At 36.8% G+C, this 25925-nt stretch overlaps 2 protein-coding genes across 2 annotated transcripts in view; one reads left to right on the top strand and one right to left on the bottom strand.

Annotated features, from left to right (window-relative positions):
* Positions 1 to 5820: 5820 nt before the first annotated feature.
* LOC101887277 (blastoderm-specific protein 25D) overlaps positions 5821 to 25925 on the top strand; it is a 34468-nt gene continuing 14363 nt past the window's right edge. Inside the window, exon 1 of the mRNA XM_059121294.1 lies at positions 5821 to 6152. The gene's annotated coding sequence lies outside the window, so the exon portion shown is untranslated. The remainder of the gene's footprint in view (positions 6153 to 25925) is intronic.
* LOC101901741 (probable serine/threonine-protein kinase fhkB) lies at positions 20403 to 25141 on the bottom strand. Its single transcript, XM_005180156.4, has 3 exons — positions 22659 to 25141; positions 21759 to 22601; positions 20403 to 21623 (listed from the first exon to the last, which is right to left on the bottom strand). The coding sequence occupies exons 1-3, from the start codon at positions 24732 to 24734 to the stop codon at positions 20898 to 20900; spliced, it is 3645 nt and encodes a 1214-aa protein (XP_005180213.2). The 5' UTR covers positions 24735 to 25141; the 3' UTR covers positions 20403 to 20897.

The following is a 25925-nucleotide window of genomic DNA, read 5'->3' as shown; positions in this document are numbered from 1 at the left end:
GTTGTGGAGGATAGTAAATCGTAGCGCAACCGGCAAAACAGTAAAACTAAATAATTCTCAAAAATTTAGAACTCTGTGTCTGTCCGCTACTTCTTCGCTTTTGATGTGTGCGGGGTGGACAAAGGAGCAGCAAAGCCAAAACAGAGGGAGAGAGAGAGAGAACATGCGACAGAGACCGACCAAGTTGGCCCGTAGAGTAGGTGCCAAGTGAACGAACTGTTGCCGATGTGCAGCGGCGAAGGCTCTGGCGTTGTGGTGTATTTTAAATGTCATTGGACTGTGCGTTGTTTTGTTGCGACTTAACCTTGAAACTTGGTGGCAAAGTTTGTATTTATGCAAAAGGACACCGACGTTTTTGTGGTGCGTGTGTGTGTGTGTTTGCATGAGCGTGGATGTGTGCACGATGATTGTCCCGGCCACATCATCCCCAACCTCTATAGAGTGTTTACAGTATTTGTTGTTGCTGATGAAATAAAGAAGACGCAATACTCTGATGTCAGACATCAACCTTCCTAATATTTAATGTGAGCCAGTCGGTGTTTACATATCAAATACCCACACATGCATTTGCGTGTGTATTTTGTTGGAATGTGTTGTACACCGGCACAGTGGTTGTCATGGATTCTCAGTGGAGTTGAGTAATAGCAATAGATTTGATACAAATTGCCCAAAAATATATTTCTTCAGGCCTTCCATTGGAAATGTTTTTCTAAGGCTTAAAGGGTCACCAATTCTAGTTTCATCTGGTTTATTCTAAAGTCATAACATAAGTAATACAAAGTGGAGCAAAAGAAATCCTTCTATCAAAAAGTGCTATAAATTTTACGATTGGCCACATGCGAAATAAAGGGTGAGATGAAAAACTGCAACAAAGTCAAACGCCATAATTTTGACTTTTTTTTAAATTTTATTGAATGAAAAAATGTCGGAAATAGCAGGAATGATGCGAGGAACCTCATTTTTTAACCATTCCTGGATGGAGCGTGCTGAGTGCGATGGTGCTGAGTCCTGTTGGAATGTCCAAGGTTTGCGGCCAAATTTTTTGTTTGGCCAAGGCTTAATATACCCTCCAGAATATTTTCGTGATAATATTCGGCATTTATTCTGATGCCACGGTCGATTAATACAAGCGAAGAGCGACCATCGGCTTTTTATGGCGGCCCACACCATCACTATGGCCACCGCTTGAGTTCTGGTGGTCAACCGCAGGAGTACATTTTCAGCTGCCTTCGTTGGCAAGTAAACATAATCATATTGTTTGTTTACAAACTGCTGGACAACGAATGTTTTCTCATCGGAGAAAACCAAATTCGGCAGTTCACCACTTTCGGCCATGCGATGCAACTCTTGAGCTCTTTTAAATCTATTTTATCTCCGCTGCGGTGTAAGTTCTTCCACTTTTTGAACTTTTAATGGGTTTACCTCGAGCTCATTTTTCAATATTTCTCACGAGCCATTTTTCGGCCACTGCGACGCGAGTTTCGATTCTTCTTTACTTTTCGAACCATTTCTGCTGATGTTGCTGTTTTCTTCCGTCCACTTCCTTGACGTCGGGTTACGCTACCAGTATCACGGTAACGAGCGATGGTACGAGACACAAAAGATTTATTTACATTTAAATGTTGGAGTGCTCTAAGGATAGCTAATAGTCATGAGTGATGAGTCCATTACACCCGCTCAAAATCATTGTATGGTGTTCTGTTTTCGCTGGAGGAGTCATCGGACCATTTTTTTGAAGACTTCGCGGTTCTTCGCGCTAAAAAGCAATGATCAACGAATTCTAATTACCGCAACTTGATGAGTTGGGATTGGAAAACATGTGGTTCCAACAGGACGATGCAACGACACACAATACATGTGCCACAATCTCCCGTTTTGGCGATTTGCATTGACCAGCATGATCGCCTGTTTGACTTCTCCAGACTTTATTTGTGGGGCTTTTTGAAGTCGCGGGTTTATGTCTACAAGCCTAAGACTCTTTCAGCTCTTAAAGACGATATCCGTCAAAAATGTGAGCAAAAATCGCCGGAAGTTTTGGCCAAAGTGATGTAAAATGCCATAAAAAGGCCTCAATAAACTGTGACGGCGGCCATTTACATGGCATCATATTCTCGACTTGATGTAAAAAAACTAAAAGACCAAAATAAATTAATACAGAAGAAGAATCTAAGTTTTTTTTTTTTTTGTTTAATTAAAGCCAAAGATGAAATGTCTTATCCACTCTTTCTGATATCTCCCACAGAAGAGTAAGGAGAATGTCGCCTTTGCGGAGACATTTGTTTTCGATTTTTTATAAATCATTTCACACCCACCAATGCTGTTATCTCATTTGCTTTTTAAATGCAGTGTCATCTTTACCTGCCTATATATTATTATATTATATTTATATTATATATTATATTATTATTATTTTAATTATTATTATAATTATTATTATTTATTTATTTATTTTTTTTTTTTTGAAAACACTGTTCAGTCCTTGGCTGCCCTCCCTTTCCCACGAAGTCAACCTATTAAAATTGAAGTTCATGCCATTCGTGAACTTTGTTCTGTATTCTTTGTGCACCATTTCATTGGCAAACAATGTCAGTTAGCTAGAGTGCAGCTCGGTTCATCGCTTGGCTATAATGGCGTGCTGTATGGCTCACTCAAACAACTGCCGGATTACTTGGCCATTTTTCGGTGGAAATTTAAATGATTCATTCATGCAACAAATCATCAATCGAAAGGTTGGGAAATTGTCAAAGATTACTAACCAAGTGTTGACTGGTAGTGGCAGCAATGAGTTACAATGACGCAAAAACAGTTTGGTGAATTTCCAACTCATGTGGCTAGGCTATTTTCCCATTTACAATCAATGGAATAATTTTTGGATTGCCATACGTCCATTTTTATCCTGTTGCTAATTATTGTACTGTTTATTTTCCAGTTAATAATTGAGTTATTTATCCAACCAAAAAATATCGAATATAATTCGATGACCCTTAAGTTAGAAATAGACAGATAATTTAATTTGTGGTCAATGCACGGTAATGTGTTTCGAATAACAAGCGAAAAAGTGACAACTGTCAATGACCTACATGTTTCAAAAATAGAGAATGTTTTGTATTAAGATGCACACATTTTTATTTTTGGCCAAGAATCTATAAAAAAGTCGTAGGTTTGGAAATGTAGTCAAAATAACTGGTGGGAAGTTCTTAAAATAAAAGGCGAAGAGTACGAAAATAAATAGCATTGTCCTTAAAACGGGTCATTACAGCAGAATTTTTTACATTTCAACTTGCTTGCCAAAAATAAAATGATCTATTTTTGACATTTGACATAAGTGATAATCTGTTGTTTTCCAAATTAGTTTTCCTAATTTAAGTTTTCTAGAATTAAACGTTTCTAAATATTAAATTCGATATAAAAAACGAAGATTACAAGCTTAAATTGCAATACTTTTCCACTCGGTTAAATGCATACCCACATCTTGGAGTATATTCTCAAAATTTAAAATATATAAAATTGCATTGATTTTAAGTAGTGCATACATTTCTGGCAGAATTTTTAAACATATTGTAACAAATTCTAATTTGGGAAATAATATGCCTCTAATGATTTTAAAAATAGGGTCGATTGTTCGAACTAGAAACACTTGCTCAAAAGTGTTCTGTTCTGTTTCAGTACCTGCAATAATCTACTAGATTTGCAATTTTCTTTTATATCATAAAGTGAAAAGGGTTATCGAAGTAAAAACAGACCAACTTTTTAAAAATTCTTTTATATTAGGGTCTAAACGACGACGTGGACCTGCATAGGCAACATTTGTCATAAGCCATTCGGTGAATAATGTAGCTAAAATCATCAATATAGGGAAGTACTATTATATGGGGGCTATACCAAAATGTTGACCTGCACAGACGATTTTCTGCCTTAGGCTGCAGTATCCATTACGAACTTCAAATACCAAATTTGAAACAATTCCGATGAATAATGTCGCTAAAATCATCAAAATACCAAATATAGAGATGTACCGTTATATGGGGGATATAAGAAAACGTGGACTTGTACAGACAATTTTCTGTGAACTTCAAAAGTTTTCTTCATTGGAGTCACTTCCGCCGCTCACAAAGTACAAATAACTGATAGTAGCCAGCTATTAGCCCCGCTCTCCAGACAAGCGTCCTATGCTTAGTAATCTTCAAGTTTATAGCCAGCTCTTATTTTATAGCAAGCTTCGAACTCATAGAAAGTTTTCCAAAACGAACTCTATCCTGACAGCTACTCGAATATTTATCGATCGACGAAAACGCTAATACATCTGAACCAAAAGCAATTCGAGATGATGGCAAAACGTATAAGAATGTTCGAGTCGACAGTAAATCGAAAATATTCGAGGCGATATCAACCCGAATATTTTGAAGCCAAATTGCGTTCGTCAACTTCAATACGAATATTCCTGAGCAAACATTAACCCAAATATTTCGAATACTCCCGGGCCAAGAGGAAAATGCGCCCACGGCAAACCGATCAGTTCGGAGGGCGATCCCTCTCCGTGTCGATTGTAACTTAAATTCACCTAATCCTTAATACTTCCCAGCCGACGGCAACACTAATTTCTGAATCGACAGCAACCCGAATATTTTCGAGCCGACTGCAACTCGATTACTTTCGAGCCAAAAGCAAACCACAATAAATAACTATTTGCAAGTTTCGAATCAATACCAACAACTCCGTATTATTCGTATTATTATAAACCCTGCCATCAGAGCTTAATTTAACTTATTTATGGCGGACAATATTCCCCTCATAAGGAAATCAGTCTACAACTTGTCAGGAACTTCTCAGTTGTATTAGAGAACTGCAGTCCCAATGTCTTCTCTATATCATGTGATATTTCTTCAGATTTGTAGTTACAAATGGAATATATCAGTTGATAATTTAAAAATATAATTTTGATACATAATATAATAAAATGGATAAGTAAAATAAGAAAATATCGGTTCATTTCGAACCTTCCCTATAAAAAATTGATTACATATTTATGAACCTAAACAAGAAATCATATATTATGTACAAATGTCCTCAAGTATTGTTCTCCCACAACGAACTATAACGCAGGGGGTTTAGATACATATATCCCAGAATGAACCTATATAATATTCGAGAACAAATATTTATTATAGTTATCTATCCATTTAGAAACAGATTTTTTGTCGGGAATTTTAAATTTTTGGTCTAGTTTGAAGCAGCGACATTTTTATCATTTGGGGTCATATTCTGTAAAAAGAACTTTAAATGATTTAACTCAATCACCTTCCTACTGTGTATTGATAGAACCTATCAATTTTGTAAAAAAATTATTTACTATTATTGACATTAAATATTATTTTTTTGTTTTAATTTAGCATTCGAAGAACAAATCTACAGAAGAAGAATACAGAAGAAGAACAAATTTAACCCATGACGGTACTTAAATCCTTAGGTCATCTAAATTCTTACCAATAATAATGATCGCCTTTTTCATTTCAGTTATCAAGAGAAATGCAAGATGCCATCGATAAATGTGCATTTTGTAGTGACCTCCTTCTTGGCATGACTCACGGAAGAAATTTCCATGGTTAAACGTTTTCGGCCAACAGGCTTCGCAACTAAATCATTGCAGTTGCTGTTGTTGTTTGTAGTTCAACTGGAAAATCTATTAATCATAATTGATGCAAATTAATTCCCATCCCACAAATGAAAACGAAGCGGCACTAGATCGCCAGTTTTTCTTTTCTCAACAACAGCCATTTTTCAAACAATGCCAAATGCAGACAGACTACGTCCGACGAGGCAGCAACAAACAGAAAGTTACCTCTTATCGAAGGCAGTTAATTTTGGTTTGTGTAAATTTCATAATGACAATGCAATGCGACGATGACGATGACAACTACAGCGACGATGGTGAAGACGAAGGCGACGAGTAACACCGAAAAGTAGGCCAAAGAGAAAATCTGCAGTTGCAGCAGAAGCAACAACAAACGGCAATCACCAGCGGCGGTTATTAGAAAAAGCGGCACAATTCGCATGCAATAGAAGTCATGCAGGCATTTCGTACACTTTCTAATGTTGTTGCAAAAACCAAACCAAAACAACAGCAACAACGACAACAAATAAGTGGAAACGGGGTAAGTAATGCCAATAGCAGCAGTTGGATGCACATAATCCTAGCCTCCATCTCCCCCTGTTGTTGTTTTGCACTACACTCGTCCCTGGCCTCCGCCTAAATAGAAAGCAAATGAAAATTGCTACCATAATACCTGAGACCAATATCTGGTATCGCATATCCGCAGAAGCTTGGCTATAACAAAACAAAAACAATGTAATACCATACATAAGTCCGACTGCATCGACTCTGCACCAAACCGATATGGATGTTACAGTGAATGGTTGGATGGGCGAAAGCGGAGTTGCTGGAGAAATGATAAACGGCCAGAGATTGTATCATGTTGACTGTGGCCTAACACCAAGGCAACAATAACAACAACATTCGAAACATGGTACACATTCACTCATAATTATTGCCAATGTTGCTAAATTGTTCCAATGAAAATTGTTTTGATTTTCACAAATTTTTCGAATTTTCAAATGGCATAAAATTCTTAGATTTAAAAATCCATTCATGATCTCTTTACTCAAAAGAATTTTGGTTGTTTAAGTTTTCAACCACATTATAGCTTCTACACGATCACATAATTTCAGTCATCATGCAGCTTTGTATTTATTTTTAAAAGACCGATTTTGGCTTGCTCTCTTCATCTCAACATTTATTTGAACTACAAAATCTTTCGTAGATGTTCCGCATAATTTTTTGGGAAGATCTTCAGTCCTTCTATGTGGAGACCTACCGGCCTTCTATGTGAAGATCTTCAGGCCTTCTATGAGGAGACCTTCCACCTTCTATGAGGAGACCTTCCGACCTTCTATGAGGAGACCTTTCGACCTATGAGAATACCTTCCGGCCTTCTATGAGAATACCTTCCGGCCTTCTATGAGAATATCTTCCGGCCTTCTATGAGAATACCTTCCGACCTTCTATTAGAATACCTTCCGGCCTTCTATGAGAGTACCTTCCGGCCTTCTATGAGAATACCTTCCGGCCTTCTATGATGAGATCATCCTGCCTTCTATGAGAATACCTTCCGGCCTTCTATGAGAATACCTTCCGACCTTCTATGTGAATACCTTCCGACCTTCTATGAGGAGATCATCCGGCCTTCTATGAGAAGACCTTCCGACCTTCTATGAGAAGACCTTCCGGCCTTCTATGAGAAGACCTTCCGACCTTCTATAAGAAGACCTTACGTCCTCTATAAGAATACTTTCTGACCTTCTATAATAAGACCTTCTGGTCTTCTATGAGAAGACCATCTGGCCTTCTATGAGAAGACCTTCTGGCCTTCTATGAGAAGACCTTCTGAGCTCTATGAGAGCTCTGGCCTACTATGAGAAGACCTTCTAGCCTACCATGAGAAAACCCTCTGGTCTACTATAAGAAGACCTTCTGCCCTTCTGTGAGAAGAACTTCCGGCCTTCTATGAGAAGACCTTTCTGGCCTTTTATGAGAAGACCTTCTGGCCTTTTATGAGAAGATCTTCTGACCTTCTATGGGAAGACCTTCTGGCCTTCTATGAGAAGATCTTTTGGCCTTCTATGAGAAGACCTTCTGGCCTTCTATGAGAGGATTTTCTGGCCTTCTATGAGAAGGTCTTCTGACATTCAACTCAATATCTTTTTTCATATTTGCTATTGCTGCTCCACTATTTAAGATGTGCAAAGTTTGAAAGTTTCCAGCAAAACAAACACACAGACAAACATTAGCATCACGACGTCCTGAACCAATTTCGTCCACGGGACTTTCCAATTTAATTTCAATGGGACACATTTTATCCGTATCAAGTGATAGATATCCGAACACTAATACATATTAAGCGATGCAAGTTCGAAAATATTTAGTTAGGAATCCTTCTCTTGCAGTTTACATTTTGGTATGATCCTTTTTTGGATCTTTGGAGGTGTTCCAAGACTTACAAAAAAAAAACATATTATATTATTAGTATGAAAACTGCCCGGTTGCTTTGATTTTTCCTCAACCCCAAGATACCTATGTACTTCTGTACCAAATGTTTAGAATTTTGGTTCAAGCGATGAATTCCAACGATAATTTAAATAATTTAAATATTGTCTTATTCGGAAGAGTACGTTTCAATTATCATTTCTCTTTGAGTTGGCAACATTGTTCATGTAACAGTATTTGATTGCATCGTTTTGCACAAACGGATGTAAGTCGTCGTCGCCGTCATAGCAACAAAGACTATTCCAAACATCACACACACGCACACAACTATCTAAGCTGCTGTGTGCAGCATGCAATGAAGCAACAGTTGTTGCAACAGTGAATGTTCGTCGTGTTTCAGTTTAAAAAGTGTGTTAACTTGGATAATTTCTCTTTTGCCATAGCAGCAATCAGAGATTTTCTTTTTCATTTTGTCTTTCATCAGCCATTACTTAACGAATTTTCCATTTTCCATGAAGTGTCTGTAAGACCGTCTATCTGTCCGTGGGTCTACTTGCAGTGTATGTGTGTTTGAAACTTGTTTTCTACTTCGACATAATGGCTTTTCCTTTTTGCTCTTTCGGGCCAACTGGTTGCTAATCATTGCCAAAGCCAAATGCCGGATTGCATTCATTGTCAGTGTTAGCGAAAAAGTTGGTCATGTTATCCATTCAAATGCATTGTGTCGATGTCAATGCCAGGGGTGGGGTGGGATGAAAAGCAGCGCCGGGTGGGGAAAACAAAGAGGCCGAGTTGCTCTTTTGGTGGAAATCACGATCAGTGTCGAGTGCAGTCATGCCTTGACACAAGACACAGAGGCTTGCAACACATTTTTTGTTTTTGTATGGAGTTGCATTGAAATGTTGATAATTAGATTGTTGTTACTACAACAACTTTTGCTGATGCCTAACATGTAGCATGGTGTGTATGTGTGTGTGACTGTGGCACAAATTCGACAAAAGAAAAAGTAAAATTACACAAACCATTCAAACGGCAATCGAGGATTATTTCATTTTAATTAATTTCTGTAATCCGTTGGTGTTTATAAATCGCATCTGTAGATTTTTGTAATCCATCAAAGGAAATCTGTTTCTTGTTGGATTATGTCTGAAAATACATTTTTATATTTGAATATACAAATTTTAGCAAATGCTGATACATACTGCTATATAAGTAACTCTAAAAAGTAATAATTTTTTCAACTATTAGATTTTTTTTCTGAATTTTCAGTTGCTCTACAAGTCACAATTGGGTGAAAAATACCAATATTTTAATATTCAAACTTAACCTCTTAAGAGGTCTTAACCTCTAATATTCAAACACGAATATTAAAGAGATTAAGCCCTCTTACCGCTGAAATCACAACCACATAACGAGCACAGAACAAGGCTCTTTACACGGATACTAATTTCGCTGCAGTCAGATATCGAAAATATAGCAAAATACAAGCTGGAATCTTTATTTCCAAAACTGTTTCAAATTCCCATTGGCACAACACAGGGCCGTAAATATGGTCAATTGTCCCAAATGTTGCATAGTCTCTTGGATACGGTTAAAACGCTAGATAATATATTTGCATGACTGTACAGGGTAAGATAAGAAAAACTGCAACAAAGTCAAACGCCATAATTTTTACATTTTTTTTTTTTAATTTTATTGAATGAAAGCAAAAAATGTCGGAAATAGCATCTAATTTTAGAATAACTTTAGATTTGTTCGAATTGGTCACCTTTGGAACGAATTATGGCCTTCAAACCGCCAATGAAACCGCCACACGATGCCCGATGTTGCTCTGCGGTATTTTAGCCATTCCCGGCGAAGCGCTTGCTTGAGGTGATCAAAACTTTGGTATTTTTTTAAGTACCAACCCTGCTTTCCAAAATACTCCAGACACATTAGTCCAACGGATTGTTATCCGGAGATTTTGGTGGTCATTGTGCGCTGGAAATGAAGCGAGGAACCTCATTTTGTAACCATTCTTGGGTGGTGGCGCGTGCTTAGTGTGATGGTGCGATGGTAAGGTCTGCGGCCAAAATGTTTGAGTGTCCAAGGCTTTAATACATCCTCCAGAATATTTTCGCTATAATATTCGGCTGTTATGGCGGCCCTCACCATCGCCATGGCCGGCGCTTGAGTCCTGATGACCAGCCGAAGGTACACATTTTCAGATGACCTCTTTGGCAAGTAAACACGATCATTTTGTTTGTTTACAAACTGCTGGACAACGAATGTTTTCTCATCGGAGACGGAGAAAACCAAATTCGGCAGTTCACCACTTTCGGCCAAGCGAAGCAACTCTTAAGCTCTTTTGAGGCTATTTTCTTTTTGTTGCGGTGTAAGTTTTTGCACTTTTTGGATTTTCAATGGCTTTACCTCGAGCTCATTTTTCAATATTGGCCGAATGAACTATTGCGATATGTTCAGCTCCTGAGCCACTTTTCGCCACGGCGACGCGGGTTTCGATCAAGTCGCTTCTTTACTTTTTAAACCATTTCTGCTGATGTTTGCTGTTTTCTTCCGTCCACTTACTTGACGTCGGGCTACGCTACCAGTATCACGGTAACGAGCGATGGTACGAGACACAAAAAATTTATTCACATTTAAATGCTGGAGTGTTCTATCGATAGGCACTTGTGGTTTTCAGCCAAATATAAAGAAATCACACTAACACGCTTGAACTCCATTACGAATAACTCTGTTTCTGGAAATGCTTTTGTACGCTTGTAAACAATATAATGAGCTATCACTGGAATAATTTTAATAGCTGTCGGACGAGTGGCTCATAAATGACAGCAGTCTGAAATTAGTTGCAGTTTTTTCATATCACCATGTACATATTATGTTTGAACTGTTCTCAATAATTTTATATATTGTTTTACTAATTTAAGGATGAAAAAGGTAAAGGAGACTACAGAGTTTTTCAAATAGCCTTCCCCTTGACTATAATCGTTTCAAAGAAATGAGAATGGTCCATATCTTAAAATCTAGATCCCATAACACATTAGACAAATGAAAGTTTCTAGGTAAAATAGTTTATCTGGAACTTTACACATTTTTTGCAATTGCTTTAACAACCATATCTTCATGTACATAACTATATCTATGATGATCAGCGATCTTGTCTGCTGTTGTAGTGTGTCGAGTGAAAGTAAAGTGGGACAAATGCAATTATTATTGCATTTTTATTGCAATGGCTCGGATTGCATTGCATTGGAAAATTACATCTTTGTAACCGAGGAGATACCAACACCAACGTAAATATCTCTACCAACAGCAATTTACCTCCCCTGCCACCGGCCGGTCGTCACAACATTTGATTGTAACATAAAACATGAAAGTTTTCTATTACTGACAACATCAATGGCAGCAACAACAGCGGTGGTTGCAAGAGCAGCGGCAATAGCAACAGCTTAGCGTCGACAACATTAGGAGTCAACTTATGTATCACACACACACACACACACCCACTCATATACGGACATTCTGTCAGACAGGTAATCAGACAAACACAATGTTAAAGCTGTTTCACTTCATGAGATGTAGATAGAGGTTTCGATTAAGGGTTTTGCAAAATTAACTGTATTTGCAGGATGAAAATGTAGATTTATTCTGAAATAGACTCAATTTTGTCCTTAATTGCGAGGGATCTCTCCTTATCCTGTGTTTCCGATTCCGTGGCCAATTACTGGTTTTGTTTTGGTTTTATTTGAATTAATATTTTATTAAAACTTACTAAAGGACAAATTTATAAACATTAATTTCAATGTTGAGACATTTTATGGTTTCGCTATCGCAATCTCTATTGGGCCGTTGTTGTTGGTGCAACAAGTATGACCAGCAACAATTGAGGTTTGGCTAAATGCAACTTTTATACAATGAACTTTTTTTAGGTATTTACCATTTTTGCCGTGTTTTGTTTTGTTGTTTTCACATTAGAAAAGCAACCATAAAAAATGACAGAAGAGAAAATTTGCACTTGAATGAATAGAAAGATGGCCATAGATGTGTGCAAGTGTTTGTAGCCTTAGAGCTGTATTGTTGCCACCATTTGGTTAGCAAGCCGTAGCCGACATTTGACTAGCCTAACAAAAAAAAAGCAAAGACTAGCCAACCGACTAACCTACTGTGCCACAGAAAACCAACACCAATACAAACGAGATTTTTATTGGCTGTGGGTTGCCCTCTTTGCCTCTCTAATTGCAAATGCAAAAAAAGTGCAAACTAAAACTTTCTTTTTTCATGTACAAAAGCAAAACTGCAGTGAATATCAAATATCTAACAAATAATAATTAGCTACATTTTTACATCGCTATTGAATGCATTTCGCATATTCCAAAATTTTCTGGAAATTCAAATTTAGTAGAATGATTTCAATTTCAAATCGCTTTGTATATGGATAGTACTATCAAGTGCCTGCTACTTCGTCAGCGAAAAGTCCACCTTAGAATTTTAGATTCGTTCCGACAGTTTGGACTTTTTAGTTCGTCGTGAATTTTACCGAAATGGACCCACATCCAATTTGTCTGTCCAAAACTATTTCAACATCTCCATATGTAAATGCTAGAAACCAACAGTGACCTCAATATCAAATTTCAAAATTTTATCACTATCTCTTCACCTTGGTATTGGTAACATTTTGTACGCATTCCAAACAAATCTAACTCTCTCCATCCTAGACACCAACAATGAACCAAATTTAGTACTATTTACAATACAATACAATACAATACAATTATAGTACACGTTTCAAAAACAGTAATATAAGTATCAAATTTCAGAATTTTATCTCTATTTCTCAATAGACCACATCTCCACATCTAATTTCCACATCTTAATTTCAGATGCCGGATCAAATTCCATCCCCATCCCTTTACCCAATACCAAATTTAGTACCATTTAGTACAAATATAGAAGGCGTTTCGCCGCCAAATCTTAAACACTGATACCACCAGTAACCTAAATATCAAATTTTAGAATTGTATCTCTATTCCTTCACCCAATACCAAATCTAGTAAATTTTAGTACTTTTCGTACAATTATGGTACACATTTCCGAAACCACCTCCATATGTCGAGGTTACACATGGAAAGTGACCTTAATACGAAATTTCAGATTCCAATCACTATCTGTTCACCCAATACCAAATTGTACCAAATATAGTACTATTTAGTACTTTTCACCCACTTGTAGCACACATTTTTAAAACCACCTCTATATCACAAACCTACCAACAACAGTGATCCCAATACCAACATTTCTAATTGTTAGCCTCTTTCATTCACACAATTGGAATTGTACCAAATTTAGTACCATTTGGTACGGTCCCTTCACTGGTTATACATTTCCAAAACTAACATTTTACCTCAACCCCATTTCCAAGAATGGATTCTTATACCAAATTCTACCATCATCCGTTGACCTAATTCCAAATGCTACCAAAATTTAGTACATTTTAGTACTTTCGGTCAAGGTTTTATTAGAATTTCGAAAGACCCTTTAGTTTGTCTATCCTTCACAACATCAAAGACTGTCACTTCAAATTTCAGATTTCCAGCTCTATTCCTTTTCCCAAAGTAGTACTTTTCGTAATTCTTTATTCGTATTTCCGAATCCTCCGTCATGTATCAACCAAATCGGACAAGAAGGTGATCCTAATGTCAAATTTTACACTTCCAACTCAATTCCTTACCAACTACCAAATTTAGTACCATTTAGTACTTTTTAGTACGTATTTCCAAAACCACTTCCAAATCTCAGCCCTACACAATAATGTCAACAACACAATGCTACATTTAGTAACATTTATTACCTTTAATTTATTACTTTACACATGCTGAACACATTTGAATATCAAAACCCAACACTTTATCTAACTCTGCCCACCAGCATAGGCCCTATACCTACATTTCAAATTTCCAGATCAATCCGTTAATCTAAAATCAATTGGTACAGAATTTAGTATAATTTAGTACACATTTCCAAAAACACCTGTTTATGTCAACACGTCTTTCCAAACTTAATTCTTTTACCAAATGTTAAGATTTTAGCTGCATCCGTTCGCAAAAATCCTTAAACTTCTAGTCGGTATTTCCAAAAACCCAGTCTTATATCACCCCTACCCACCAACATCGATCCATATTAAAATTTTCAATATTCTTGCTTTAGCCCTTTCGCGTGGGTGTTGATGAATCAGCCTTCGTAAAATTCTAAGACTATTAAGCCCTGTCCGTCCGCCCATCTGTTTTAATCACGCTAGAGTCAAAACGAATTAAGATAGGGAGATAAAATTTTGCACAGATCATTCTTTTGTGTACAGGCAGGTCATGTTCGAAGATGGGCTATCAGTCTACGATATCGTATAGCCCCCATATAACGGTAACCCCCCGATATTCGATATTTTTACACATTTTTCAATGGAATTGTTTGAAAATCCACATATGGAGTTCCCTTTGAGTAGTTTGTCCCCTGGAAAAGAATTGTCCATATAGGTCCACGATATCGTATATCCCCCATATAAGGTTACCTCCCGATATTCGGTATTTTCATGATTTTAGCCATATATTTCAATGGAATTGTCTCAAAATTCACACCATGAGTTCCTAATGAGTATTTTACCCCGCGGAAGAGAATTTTCTGTATAGATCCACGATATTGTACATCCCCCATATAATGGTACCTGTCTTTATTCGGGAATTTAAAGGAATTTTTTCAACTTTCGTACAAATACGAATCGGAATCTGTACTACAGCCTATAGTGGTATTATTTTTTTTATTTAAGTGATATTTTTTGAAATTCCTCAAGATCTTTCTTTTTTACTTGTTTACTATTTTATATATATTGATTTTATACAAATTCTACGTAAACTATTTAAAAGTGGTAAAAATTGTGGAGTACCTGTATCTTAAAAAAATAGTCTTACGAAAAAATCTGATAGGACTGACTTAACATTTTACTTTTTTCGAAGATAAAATACTTATTCCGGCGCAAATACCATTGGCAATATGTGTGGGAAGTGAAAAAGGAGTGTATACTTGTTCCTTAAATGTTTATAGGGCTTTACTTTAAATTCAAAAAATGTATAAATATAAAGACATTTATTAATGCCACTGAATAGTGGTCCCATTCCTCACCTCCTTCCACTAAAGTTTTCCTTTCAGCAACTATTGGCAGCAATTGTGGCTGCATGTCGCTAAATGTTGGGGGGGGATTGTATGCCTGTTGCTTTTGCATAGATGTAAGTGCATCTGTGTTCGTTGAAATGTTTCGCTGTATTTGTTAGCCATTTGGCGGAAAAAGTAGGTCAAGCTCAATAGCAGCGATGTTGTGTCTATGTGTTTTGGTTTTTCGCTGCATTTTGCTTTGCTTCGTTGGAGTTTTCTTTTCTTTTTCATTTTGCAATTGGCAGTTTGGTTGACGGCCTAACTCTCCTTCTAATCTCTCTTTGCGTTGTCGTGTATTTTCATGTGGATGCCTTTTACCATTTGACGGGCATTGGGTTGCATTTAGTTGATGGTAACAAATGCAGCGACAGCAGGAGAAGCAGCAGTTGGCTGGCTGGTTGGCTGTGGGTTGGTGTTGCAATCGAGTTGTTGCATTGCATTTTCTTCTTTCACTCTCGGCAATTGTTGTCGTCGTTGTTGTAACTAAGCCATTGTTTGCTATTCGTTGATGTTGTAAAATAAGAAGTTGGCAACAAGTTTTCAAATTTGCGCTAACATAAATTATATTCCATAATAATGTCGTTGTTGTTGTTGTGGATTTTTTTTTTGTGGCGTAGAGAGTTTTTCTCCTCTTAACAGTCGTTTTCAATGTAGGCCATTTCAGCAATTTTCATGCACAAACCGATACACGCCGGAAAAGAAAAGCAAAAACAAGATAAACTCTACTAATAACGATTTTCCTGGCCTAAGTCATTCAAGTTTCTCGTTTTTTTGTTTTCGGTAAACGGTTAAAAGTGTTGGAGTTGACCTTTATTTGAAAACACACAACGCCGTTGTTTCTTGGTAATGATTTGTAAGGACAACCCGGGAGTGGGTGTAAAGTCAACTGATCTTGGGAAAGCTTTGACATACACGTTAGTACTTAGTTCATGTTTGTTTGGCAGAGAATCTGAACTTTAATCATAACTTAAAAGGTAATTTCTTGTGTTAGCAAAATGAGTGATTTTTCTTAATTTGTATAAGGAATTCCTTTGTCATTATTCGGAAAATTTCTAAGGAAATGAGATAACATGTGACTGTGCTCAACCAGTTAAAATTGTTGAGAATCGGCTTCATAATTTCTGAAGCTGTATGGGTTGCGTCTGATGGTATTGTTTTTTTTTTTTTTTAAATTCCAAAAGGCCTAACCCACATATTGGTGGAGCATATATTTAAAGAAACTATTGTAAATGAAGAATTATAATCAATTTAGAAGTAGGTTAGCAACTTGAAGATGTTGGGTTCAATTTCCAGTCTTAACACTTATATTTCAATGGACCACAATTATTAATTACATTAGACGATATTTCAAATATCTTATGTTAAATGCTATATTTGTTGTTACATTTAAGTCTAATAGTTTTACCGTTTATCACATAGTTCTCTATATACTCGTTATACCCTCAGCCATATGGCTACAGGGGGTATATATCATTTGATACGACCGAAACGTGCCTCATCGAAATAACGGGTTTAGACCCTAGGTCTCTTTGGACCAAATCCATTTTAGAACATTTGGAGTAGATCCAGCGATGTCCGTCCATCTGTCTGGCTGGCGCGCAAGGTAACTCTTTAAGAAAGTATCCGATTTGGTCTAAACTTGGTACATTGTAATATTATTGTCAAACATAGATCGATTTCGGAGATGGACAATATCCTTCTGGCACCTCCCCCACAAAAGGTCAAAATTTTCAAAAAAAAAAAAATGTTACTGCACAGAAATGGAAATGATAATCCAATTTTGCTCCTACTTGGCGAATCGTAATATTTGCATCAGTGCTAAGTCAGGTGCGAAAAAGAACAATATCGGTACACTTCATCAGAGACCTCCCCTACAAAGGATCAACATTTTGAGGATCATAAAATGTTATGTGAGGGTCCGATAGTCCTCAAATTACACACAATTATATTTATTGATCCAAGGTGTGGTGGGAAAATGGAATATATCGGTGTCGGTCGGACTAACCATGAAGCTCATTAAACGGGAAATGAGTATCCGATTCTTTTGAAATTTTATACACCCCAATACTTGTGAAGATGGTAGATATCGGACCACTCCTTCTGATACCTCCCCCACAAAGAGTCAACATTTTGAATAATAAAACGTTTATAAAAAATTAACTAAGAGTCCGATTATCTTCGATTAATTTCGCACATTTCAATATTGAACGGACCACACCTTCTAGTGCCACCCCCACAAAGGGTCAAAATTAGGAAAACCCATTGAGCATCCGAAATGAGCATCCAATTACTTTTAAACTCGACGCATCTCAATTCTTCTATCAACACAAGATATGTTTTGAAGATGGACAATATCGGGCTACTCCTTCTGGTACCTCCCCCACAACAGGTCAAAATTTTAAATAATTATAACTCTCATAGAACGCGAAATTTGGAAATATTATGAAATGTCTCAAAAAACAAAAATCTAAATATGATAAGTTCTAATATATTTATCAGACTTATGTCAGATACGAAATGAAAAAAAATGGCCCACTCCTTCGGAACCTCTCTTGTGAAGGTTCAACAGTTTGAATAACCATAACGAAAATCAAAATATATTTATATAACCGATTTTATCTGTTTGTTTCGATTTTATCTGTTTTGTTTTAGTTTTTCATAAAAAATAGATCCAGACTGCCTCCAAACAGAATATTTACGAAATGCTGTTTTTGGGTATAATAAACACAAATTGTGAAAGAAACTACTGAAGAAAATGTAAACACTTTGCAACATTTCGGCAAGTGTTCCGACAAATACATGTTCATGTCTGTAGCTAGGGTATATTAACTTTGTCATTCCGTTTGTAACATCCTTAACCCTTTCAGTGTTTTTGTCAAATATATTTGACATTTAAAAGTACTCTCTTTCTTTGCCATTTTTTGTTTTTCTTACGAACCGTTATTTTTGATATTTTTTAATAACAGACACGTTCGCTATTTAAAAATATTGCAGTTCTATTCTATTAGTTTCGTTTTCGAATTTCTGAGCACATTTTAGTAAATTAGTACGGAATTTCAGATTTTTATCTCGACAAAAATTTTCATTGACACTGAAAGGGTTAAATATTCTTCGTAGACCCCATAAAGTATATATATTCATAATCAGCATAAAATTCTAAGTCGATTTAACGATGTCCGTCTGTCTGTCTGTTGAAATCACGATACAGCCCACATTATTTGACGTAGAGCGCCAAAATTTAGCAGAGCAATTTGTATTGTGTTAGGATGGTTGGTATTGAAAATGAGATATATCGGTCCACGTTCTGATATAATCCCCATATAACGGTACCTCCCGATATTCGGTATTTTGATGATTTATGCCACATTTTTTCACGGATTTGTCTGAAAATTGGTATTTGTTGGTCATAATGGGTTCCAGCTCCGGTAGCGAAACAATGTATGTATAGGTCCACATTTTGGTATAGTCCCCATATAACGGTACCTCCCAATATTCGGTATTTTGATGATTTTTGACACATTTTTTCACGAATTTCTCTGAAAATTGGTAGTTGTAGATCATAATGGGTCCCAGTTCGTGTGGCGAGTCATTGTAATTATAGGTCCACGTTTTGGTATAGCCCCCATATAACGGTACCTCCCTATATTCGGTATTTTGATAATTTTTGCCACATATTTTCGCGGATTGGTCTAAAAATTGGTATTTGTAGGTCATAATGGGTTCTAGCTCCGTTGGCGAAACATTGCATGTGTAGGTCCACGATTTGGTATAGCCCCCATATAACGATACCTCCAAATATTCGACATTGTAATGGTTGTTGCCAAATTTCTTCTAATGTTTCCTTTACCCTAAGGTGGAGGGTATTAAAAGTTTGGCCCGGCCGAACTTAACGTTTTTTTACTTGTGGGTAATTCGGTAAAATTAAAATGCTTTTAAATTCCATAATTAACCAAATTTATGTTAAGTTAGCGACGAAATCAAAGTAGTCGCTTAAACTTACCGATAGATACCAATATTTTCAATATTAACTTATTTTTATATCAAAATGTTGGGTTTCAAAGTTACCGATTTTTTCATTAACTTAAAAAATGAGTTACAAAATCATACTACAGATCTACCCCACAAAGACAGTATTTATATTTCTCATAACTTTCGAAACAAATCAGCAATGCTTTTCTACAAATATCTCTCAACCAGAGATTTCCTTCCCACTCCTTTTAGTAGCTCCCCTATAAAGCGTGAACAGTTTGAACACTCATAACGCTAGGCTGAGGGTATACAACTGTCGGTAAAACCGATTGATACTTTTTAACTTTTTAATTTTTAAAACACTAAATACATACACAAAATTGTGTGTGGGCATACCTTTTATTTGTACCTTACCTTTTTATTGTACCATTATATAAACCTATTTTTTTAAATATTGAATATGTTTTGTAATTCCTGCTGAAACAAAACATAGGATGATGCCGTCACATGGGGGATGAAGCCTATCTTCAAACTTGATGTATATTTTAAGTACAATATTTTTGAACACATCCTTGGGTACCAACGTTATTTGCAACATACAGACAGGCAAACATGCATGGTCTTAAGAACATTATGCTTATCAATAATATAAGATGTACAGGGTCTGTGTTATTAATTTGTTGGAGTTACAACTCTTAAATGACAGCCATATAAAAAAACATGAGTTAACTGACATAAGTCCACCAATCGTTACATACAAAGTAGTTGGAATTTTAACGAGATGCATTTTCAGCGCAATGAAAAAACAGAACAGTGCAAGTCGAATTGGCTGTACTATAAAATTTATATTAAAATATCATCTTCTTGTACCAACAAGGATCAGATCTATTAATCTCCTTGTTATGCATTCTTGCATTCATGCTTGTTGGTTTGATTGGAATTAAAAAGAAACGAACGTGTATTTTTTATTTTATTTAATTTGTATTTAAACCTATTACAATAATGAATAATTATAGTTATATATGATTTATTTTACATACAATATTGTTTAGTTGTGTTGTTAATTACTTTTTCACTTCTCGATTTTTAAATCTTTCTTTAATGGAAATTTGAATTTGCTTCTTTTTATTTACACAGAGAAAAATAATATTAAGTATTTAATTTGTTGTTAGTAGTAAACTGTTTGTTGGACAATAACTACAAATAAATTTATATATTTATTTGTGTGTGTATGTTATACGTGCCAATATGGACCTTTTATAGTTGTAATCGATTTGTTAAATACCCAACTGTTGTTCAATTTAGAGCGAATGCATTTAGCAGTGAACTTAAAAAAACACTTCCAATTTTTGTATAATTGATATCTGCCAACAATTATGGACTTCATGATGGTGGAAAAATTAAAACAAGTAGTTAGTTTGCAAAATAGATAAAAAACATAGATGCATATTCTTAAACAATGAAAAATAACGCAATAAAGTTATTGTTGCCGTAAAAAAACGCTTCGGCGTAGAATATAGTTGCTACTATCCTTAGGCCAACTACTTTTTTTTTCAAATAGTAAGCGCATGTACAACATTAGAACATAATCATCACTTCTAAATATATTTACCAAAGAAAAATATTGAACTCGTCTGAAGTTAATGGGGTTTTAAGATTAAAGAATATGCCTAAAATTATTAAAAACTTATCGTCTATGCAAAATATTTGATAGGGTACGCATTTGTTTCTGCAATTCTGAGTCCATTTTGGCAGCTTCTTCCTCAAAAATATTGCGCATCTCACTCAAATTGGGCAATTTATTCGATTTTATATTTAAAATATCACCAAAGAATTGCGTCCAGACGTGTTTCTTTAGATAACGTGGCAGTTTCTGTTTTATGTCCCAAGTATCACCGCGCTTCTGCAATTGCATATATTCACCAAATAGCATGACGTGCACTGTTCCCGCAATGCAAAATAGATCGGTTTCGTATGACCAGGAGCGCCCCTCTTGCATCTCTATACAGGTAAAGCCGTCCGTTTGTATAACTTTCCGGAATTTCGTCTTGTCGCCGTCGGGGAATAACGTCATGTCGATGGCACAGCCAAAATCAATTAGACGTAATGAAGGAAAATGTAGATCAGTGCTGGGCACACGCATCAAAAGAAAATTATCTGGTTTGATGTCGGCATGGATTATTTTGTTCTGATGCAGGTGGCTGATTATATTACATATTTGTGCGGAAAAGTGCATCACCAATGATTCATGCATAACTTTGGTGGTAGCCTGGCGAATCTTATTGTTGATGTCCAACAATGAGCCATAGGGCGAAAACTCGGTAGCAATGATGCTGGCATTGGGCGCAATAATAGCTGTAGATATATCCATAAGGCCGGGTAAGATATTGGGTGACTTTATACGCTTTAAAACCTGTGAGCAATTAAAGAAACATCAATATTAATTAGGCGCCTAAAAATTTGCTACACAATCAAGACTACAACCACTACAATTATTGCAGGTTATATTTACCGACAAATTTAACACTTAATTACAGTAGTAACATACCTGATCACATATATAGATTTCCCAAGTATTTGCAGGTTTCTGGAATTTCAGCGCTACAACAGCGCCCGTAACAGCATCTGTGGCTTTATACACCGATCCGTAGGAACCACGGCCAATCTCTTTATCGATATTAAATTGCATGCCATCGCCTAATGTCAGTTGTCGTGTATTGGCGATTTTTGGTAGTGGTGTTTGTATAATCTTGTAATTATCATGGGCCTCGCTTTCCGTTCCGGGAAAATCGAGCTTTGTAAGAAAAGCCTTACACAACTCACTGCTAAAGGGATCGATAGCTTCTTTGGCCATATGACGTTCAATAGTCTCTAATGCTTTAGCCAAACGTCGTTCTTTTGCCTCAACATCATGTTGGGTAGAGAAATAGGAATTCTCTTGATACGTGGATATATCAACGGCATTACTTTGATTCAGTGTGGTATTATTAAGCGCTGAGGCATCACGGAAATTGAGACGACCCACAGCATTGGACAGAGAACAATTTGAGTTGTCCAAAGCGGCTGCACTTGAGAATGAATAGTTGGCATTATCATTGAATGTGGCATTAAGATGAGATTTGTTGTTGTTATCCGAAGAGATCTTGGATAAACTGTTATTGTTATTGCTAGCATTGAGTGCGTTTACATGGCCATTTTCGGCGGATGATGAATTACTATTATGGCAAGCCAAAACGTGACAATTATTAGAAACTTTCTTTAATTTCGATGATTTTTGTCGCTTAGCGGAAGTCTTTGGCGTTGAAGTTTGGCCCAGAATATATGGATGGAAACTGTGGTTGTTTCCATTGTTGCGTTTCAATGCATTTTCAGGCAATGTTGGCGAGTCAATCTGAAAGACGAAATATATGAGAAAAAAGAAGAATAATAGAAAAGTCAAGGTTCTTACCTCTGGCTGATGATATATTCTCTCAATTGTGTAAGCACTATAGCTATTATTATTACCATTAGGAGTCTCGGTGCCGGTGCTGGGTCTTTCTTTTTTGAATTTGATTTTAAGCGTTTTATTTTGAGATCCCTGGCTAGGCGTATGCATACTAAAACGTATCGTAGAAGCTTCGATTTGGTCTTCCAAATCATCTTGGGTATTAACAGCGTTATTTTGATAGTGGAGTTGTTGTTGATGCTGGTGATGATAGTATTGTCTTTGTTGATATTGTTGATGCTGTTGGTCTTCCTCCTCTGTATCGGGATTGTCGTCTTCCTGACCCTCTGTATCGGCTCCAGCATATTCTTCAACTTCATCTTCTTCATCATCTTCTGTGGAAGCTGTAGTATATTGTTGTGGCTGCTGCTGTTGTTGTTGAAGGTATCCAGCTTGATAATTAGTGGCCACATGATTCGTCTTGTGATGAATTTGATTAATTTGCTGTTGGTGTTGCTGAATCTGTGATTGATAATAAATGTTATTATGTTGTACATGTTGCTGTTGTTGAACGTAATAGTGTTGCGTAGTCGCTTGTTGCTGCTGCTGCTGATGATGATGGGTAGGTTCGCTCTTTAAGGAACCTATCTCTTGTACTTGGACATGACTTTGTTGGGCTTGAGCTTGTGTTTGTAGCTGATGTGTTTGATTTTTCTGTTGTACTTCTGTCATAAGTTGCTGTTGCTTTTGTTTCAGTTCTGCAATTTTTTGTTTATATCGCCTCGCTCTAATCTCTTCCGGGCTATACTCAACGCCTTGACCTTGAGGATATACCGTACTTTTAGCATAATAACATATTTTTTGAGGATCATCTGGTTCTTCCAGAAAGAGGGCAGGTTGCCACGTTTCATGATTGTTACGACAATATGCTGGGAATTTTATATTTGCATCTAGACCGGGAACCTGGATGGAAGAGCTGCTGGTTGCAGCTGTTGTTGATGGTTGTGTGCATGTTGTTGTTGTTGTGTTTTGGTGTTTTGTTGAAGCCTCTAACGCCCGTTCATATTGTTGGCGTGTCATATTGGTAGTGGCAGCCGGTAACTGTTGCTCTACCGGCACAGACCTCAGGTTCGGCGTTGCCTGGTGGGTTGCTGTCTGTTGAACATTGTACACATGATGTGATATTTGTGTCGCATTGACAGTTTGCGGTTGTGCTTGGTGGACAGCTGTTGACATCGAATGTGGCGGTTGTTGTGGATGATGTTGGACATGGACTTGCTGTTGCTGCTGCTGATTCGCCTGTACATGAACTTGCTGCTGCACTGTAGATGTATAATGGTTATGGACCTGTTGTTGATGGTAAACTTGATGGGTTTGCTGATGTCCTCCCGAAGAATGTGCCTGCTGCGGATGAGATACTGACGGTTGCGATGCCATAGTTGGGTTGGGAACGGTTGTTGCCTGCTGATAGGAAACTTGCTGACGATATTGTTGTACTTGATGGGGCTGTGTTTGCTGTTGGACATGGAGACCAACCGAAACATTTGTTGGTGGATTTTGGTGAACATAGGCAGGATGTTGTTGTTGTTGAAGCAGTTGCTGGGCATGTACCGATTTGGTGTACATCAATTTGCTATGGGCGTGATGCAAGTCTGCATATGGTTGCGCCTTTTCTTGAAAGGCCAAGTTGTAAACTGCTTCAGCCTCTTTGAAGCTATTGATCGACTCATAGTATGTAGCCCAACCGATATAAAAGCAAGCTGCTTGTTTGCCGACTCCACGCTGATGGAGCACTTGATAGAAATGCAATGGATTGTTTTGCATATCGATGTATTTTAACCATAAGCGCACCATTCTCAAATCCTGTTTGTAGTAATCACTGTGCTCGTACAGCGTTAGGCACCTCTCCAGCGTTTCACGAAATTTATTATCGGGATCACCATGGCCATGATTTTCATACCAACAAATATAATTCCACCAATGGTCCAATGGATCCGGACCCTGATACAAAGCGATGGCGTTTTCCCATGCTTGTTTGTCCTTGAGAAAACTGTGCATCTGATCGGCGGACACAGATGACTGTCTCATGTATGAATTCATGGTCCGCAATCAAAGACTCCCGTTCCACACTTTTTGCAACGGTCCCTTCCTCCACTGACAGAATAAGTTGCACCACCTTATAAACAAATGCAATGTTGTCAGTTTCCACTTATTTGGGATGTAAATAACCCCGCGTCAGCCGCGACAGAATTGTCGATTTTTTCGAGACTCCACAACCAACTCGTTCGTACGTTTTCTTGTTGATTATTTTCAGTTCACCTGGCGCCCTTCGGAACAGGCCTTAAACTCAAATACGTTTTATACACTGCATTCAATGCATTCGGATTAAACCAACAACAATTACCATTAATTAAACAAAAAACTCAAAAATTAAGAAGAAAAGAATATTTTCCTCATCTCACAAATGATGTGTGAAGTAAGAATGTATGAAAGCGTAGCCGATTTGTTGCCATGGCGGCGACAAAGCGTCATTTTCCCGACGATGTTTGACGGCGTTCTCTTGTCATTCACTGAAAAATGATTACGTCGCTAAAACACTAAAAAACAGTGCTCGAAAAGTAGGAAAGAAGCATTTATCTTGCAGAAGGACCGACTATCATCAATTGATTGAAAACTTCCCAGAATGCATGAAGGATGACAGGAATAACAACAACAGCAAAAACATAGAAACTTGTTGTTGTATTAACTGTCAATACAAATAGAAACATTTTAATAATGACGCAAGAACAGATTTAGACAAATTGTAGTCCTGATATATACTAGGGAAGTTTACTGACGGCAATTTTAATTTAAAGGATCCCCACCGGTAGTGCCGACGTTTTTTTTAAGGAATAATTTCAGGTGAAAAAATATCCACTTGGCACTGAACTGAGAAAGATTATTTCTAACTTTGTAGTTTGACACTTTTTAGCAGTAAGACAAAAAATGCAAAACATAAATGCATCACACACAAAGAATAATATAAAAAAGCTTCCGAGAATTTAAAGAAATTGCATTGTTTATATATCTTGGCTTTGCACATGCAAGAAAATTGCATAAAGTTTGAGAATAATTGTATAGTTTTCTTCGAATCGACCCTTTTAGGTGTGAATGCAAGAAAAACATTTAACATTTTAAGATTATAAGCTACTGATGTAAAATTATACAAAAACTCTCATACGACACTCAAGCAGCAATTATCACCTCTTCGCAGACGTCGTTATATTTTTTTATTTTAATTTTCTCCCATGC

Source organism: Musca domestica, unplaced genomic scaffold (genome assembly GCF_030504385.1).
Source record: "Musca domestica strain aabys unplaced genomic scaffold, Musca_domestica.polishedcontigs.V.1.1 19, whole genome shotgun sequence".
Taxonomy (NCBI): Eukaryota; Metazoa; Arthropoda; class Insecta; order Diptera; family Muscidae; genus Musca; species Musca domestica.
This window is presented reverse-complemented; position numbering and strand designations above follow the sequence as displayed.

Excerpts from the sequence above, each read along its gene's own strand:
- LOC101901741 (XM_005180156.4), bottom strand. The coding sequence starts at position 24,734 with ATGAATTCATACATGAGACAGTCATCTGTGTCCGCCGATCAGATGCAC. Across the intron at positions 22,602-22,658 it reads GAATATATCATCAGCCAGAG|ATTGACTCGCCAACATTGCC; the intron begins GTAAGAACCTTG and ends TTCGTCTTTCAG. Across the intron at positions 21,624-21,758 it reads AAATCTATATATGTGATCAG|GTTTTAAAGCGTATAAAGTC; the intron begins GTATGTTACTAC and ends AATTGCTCACAG.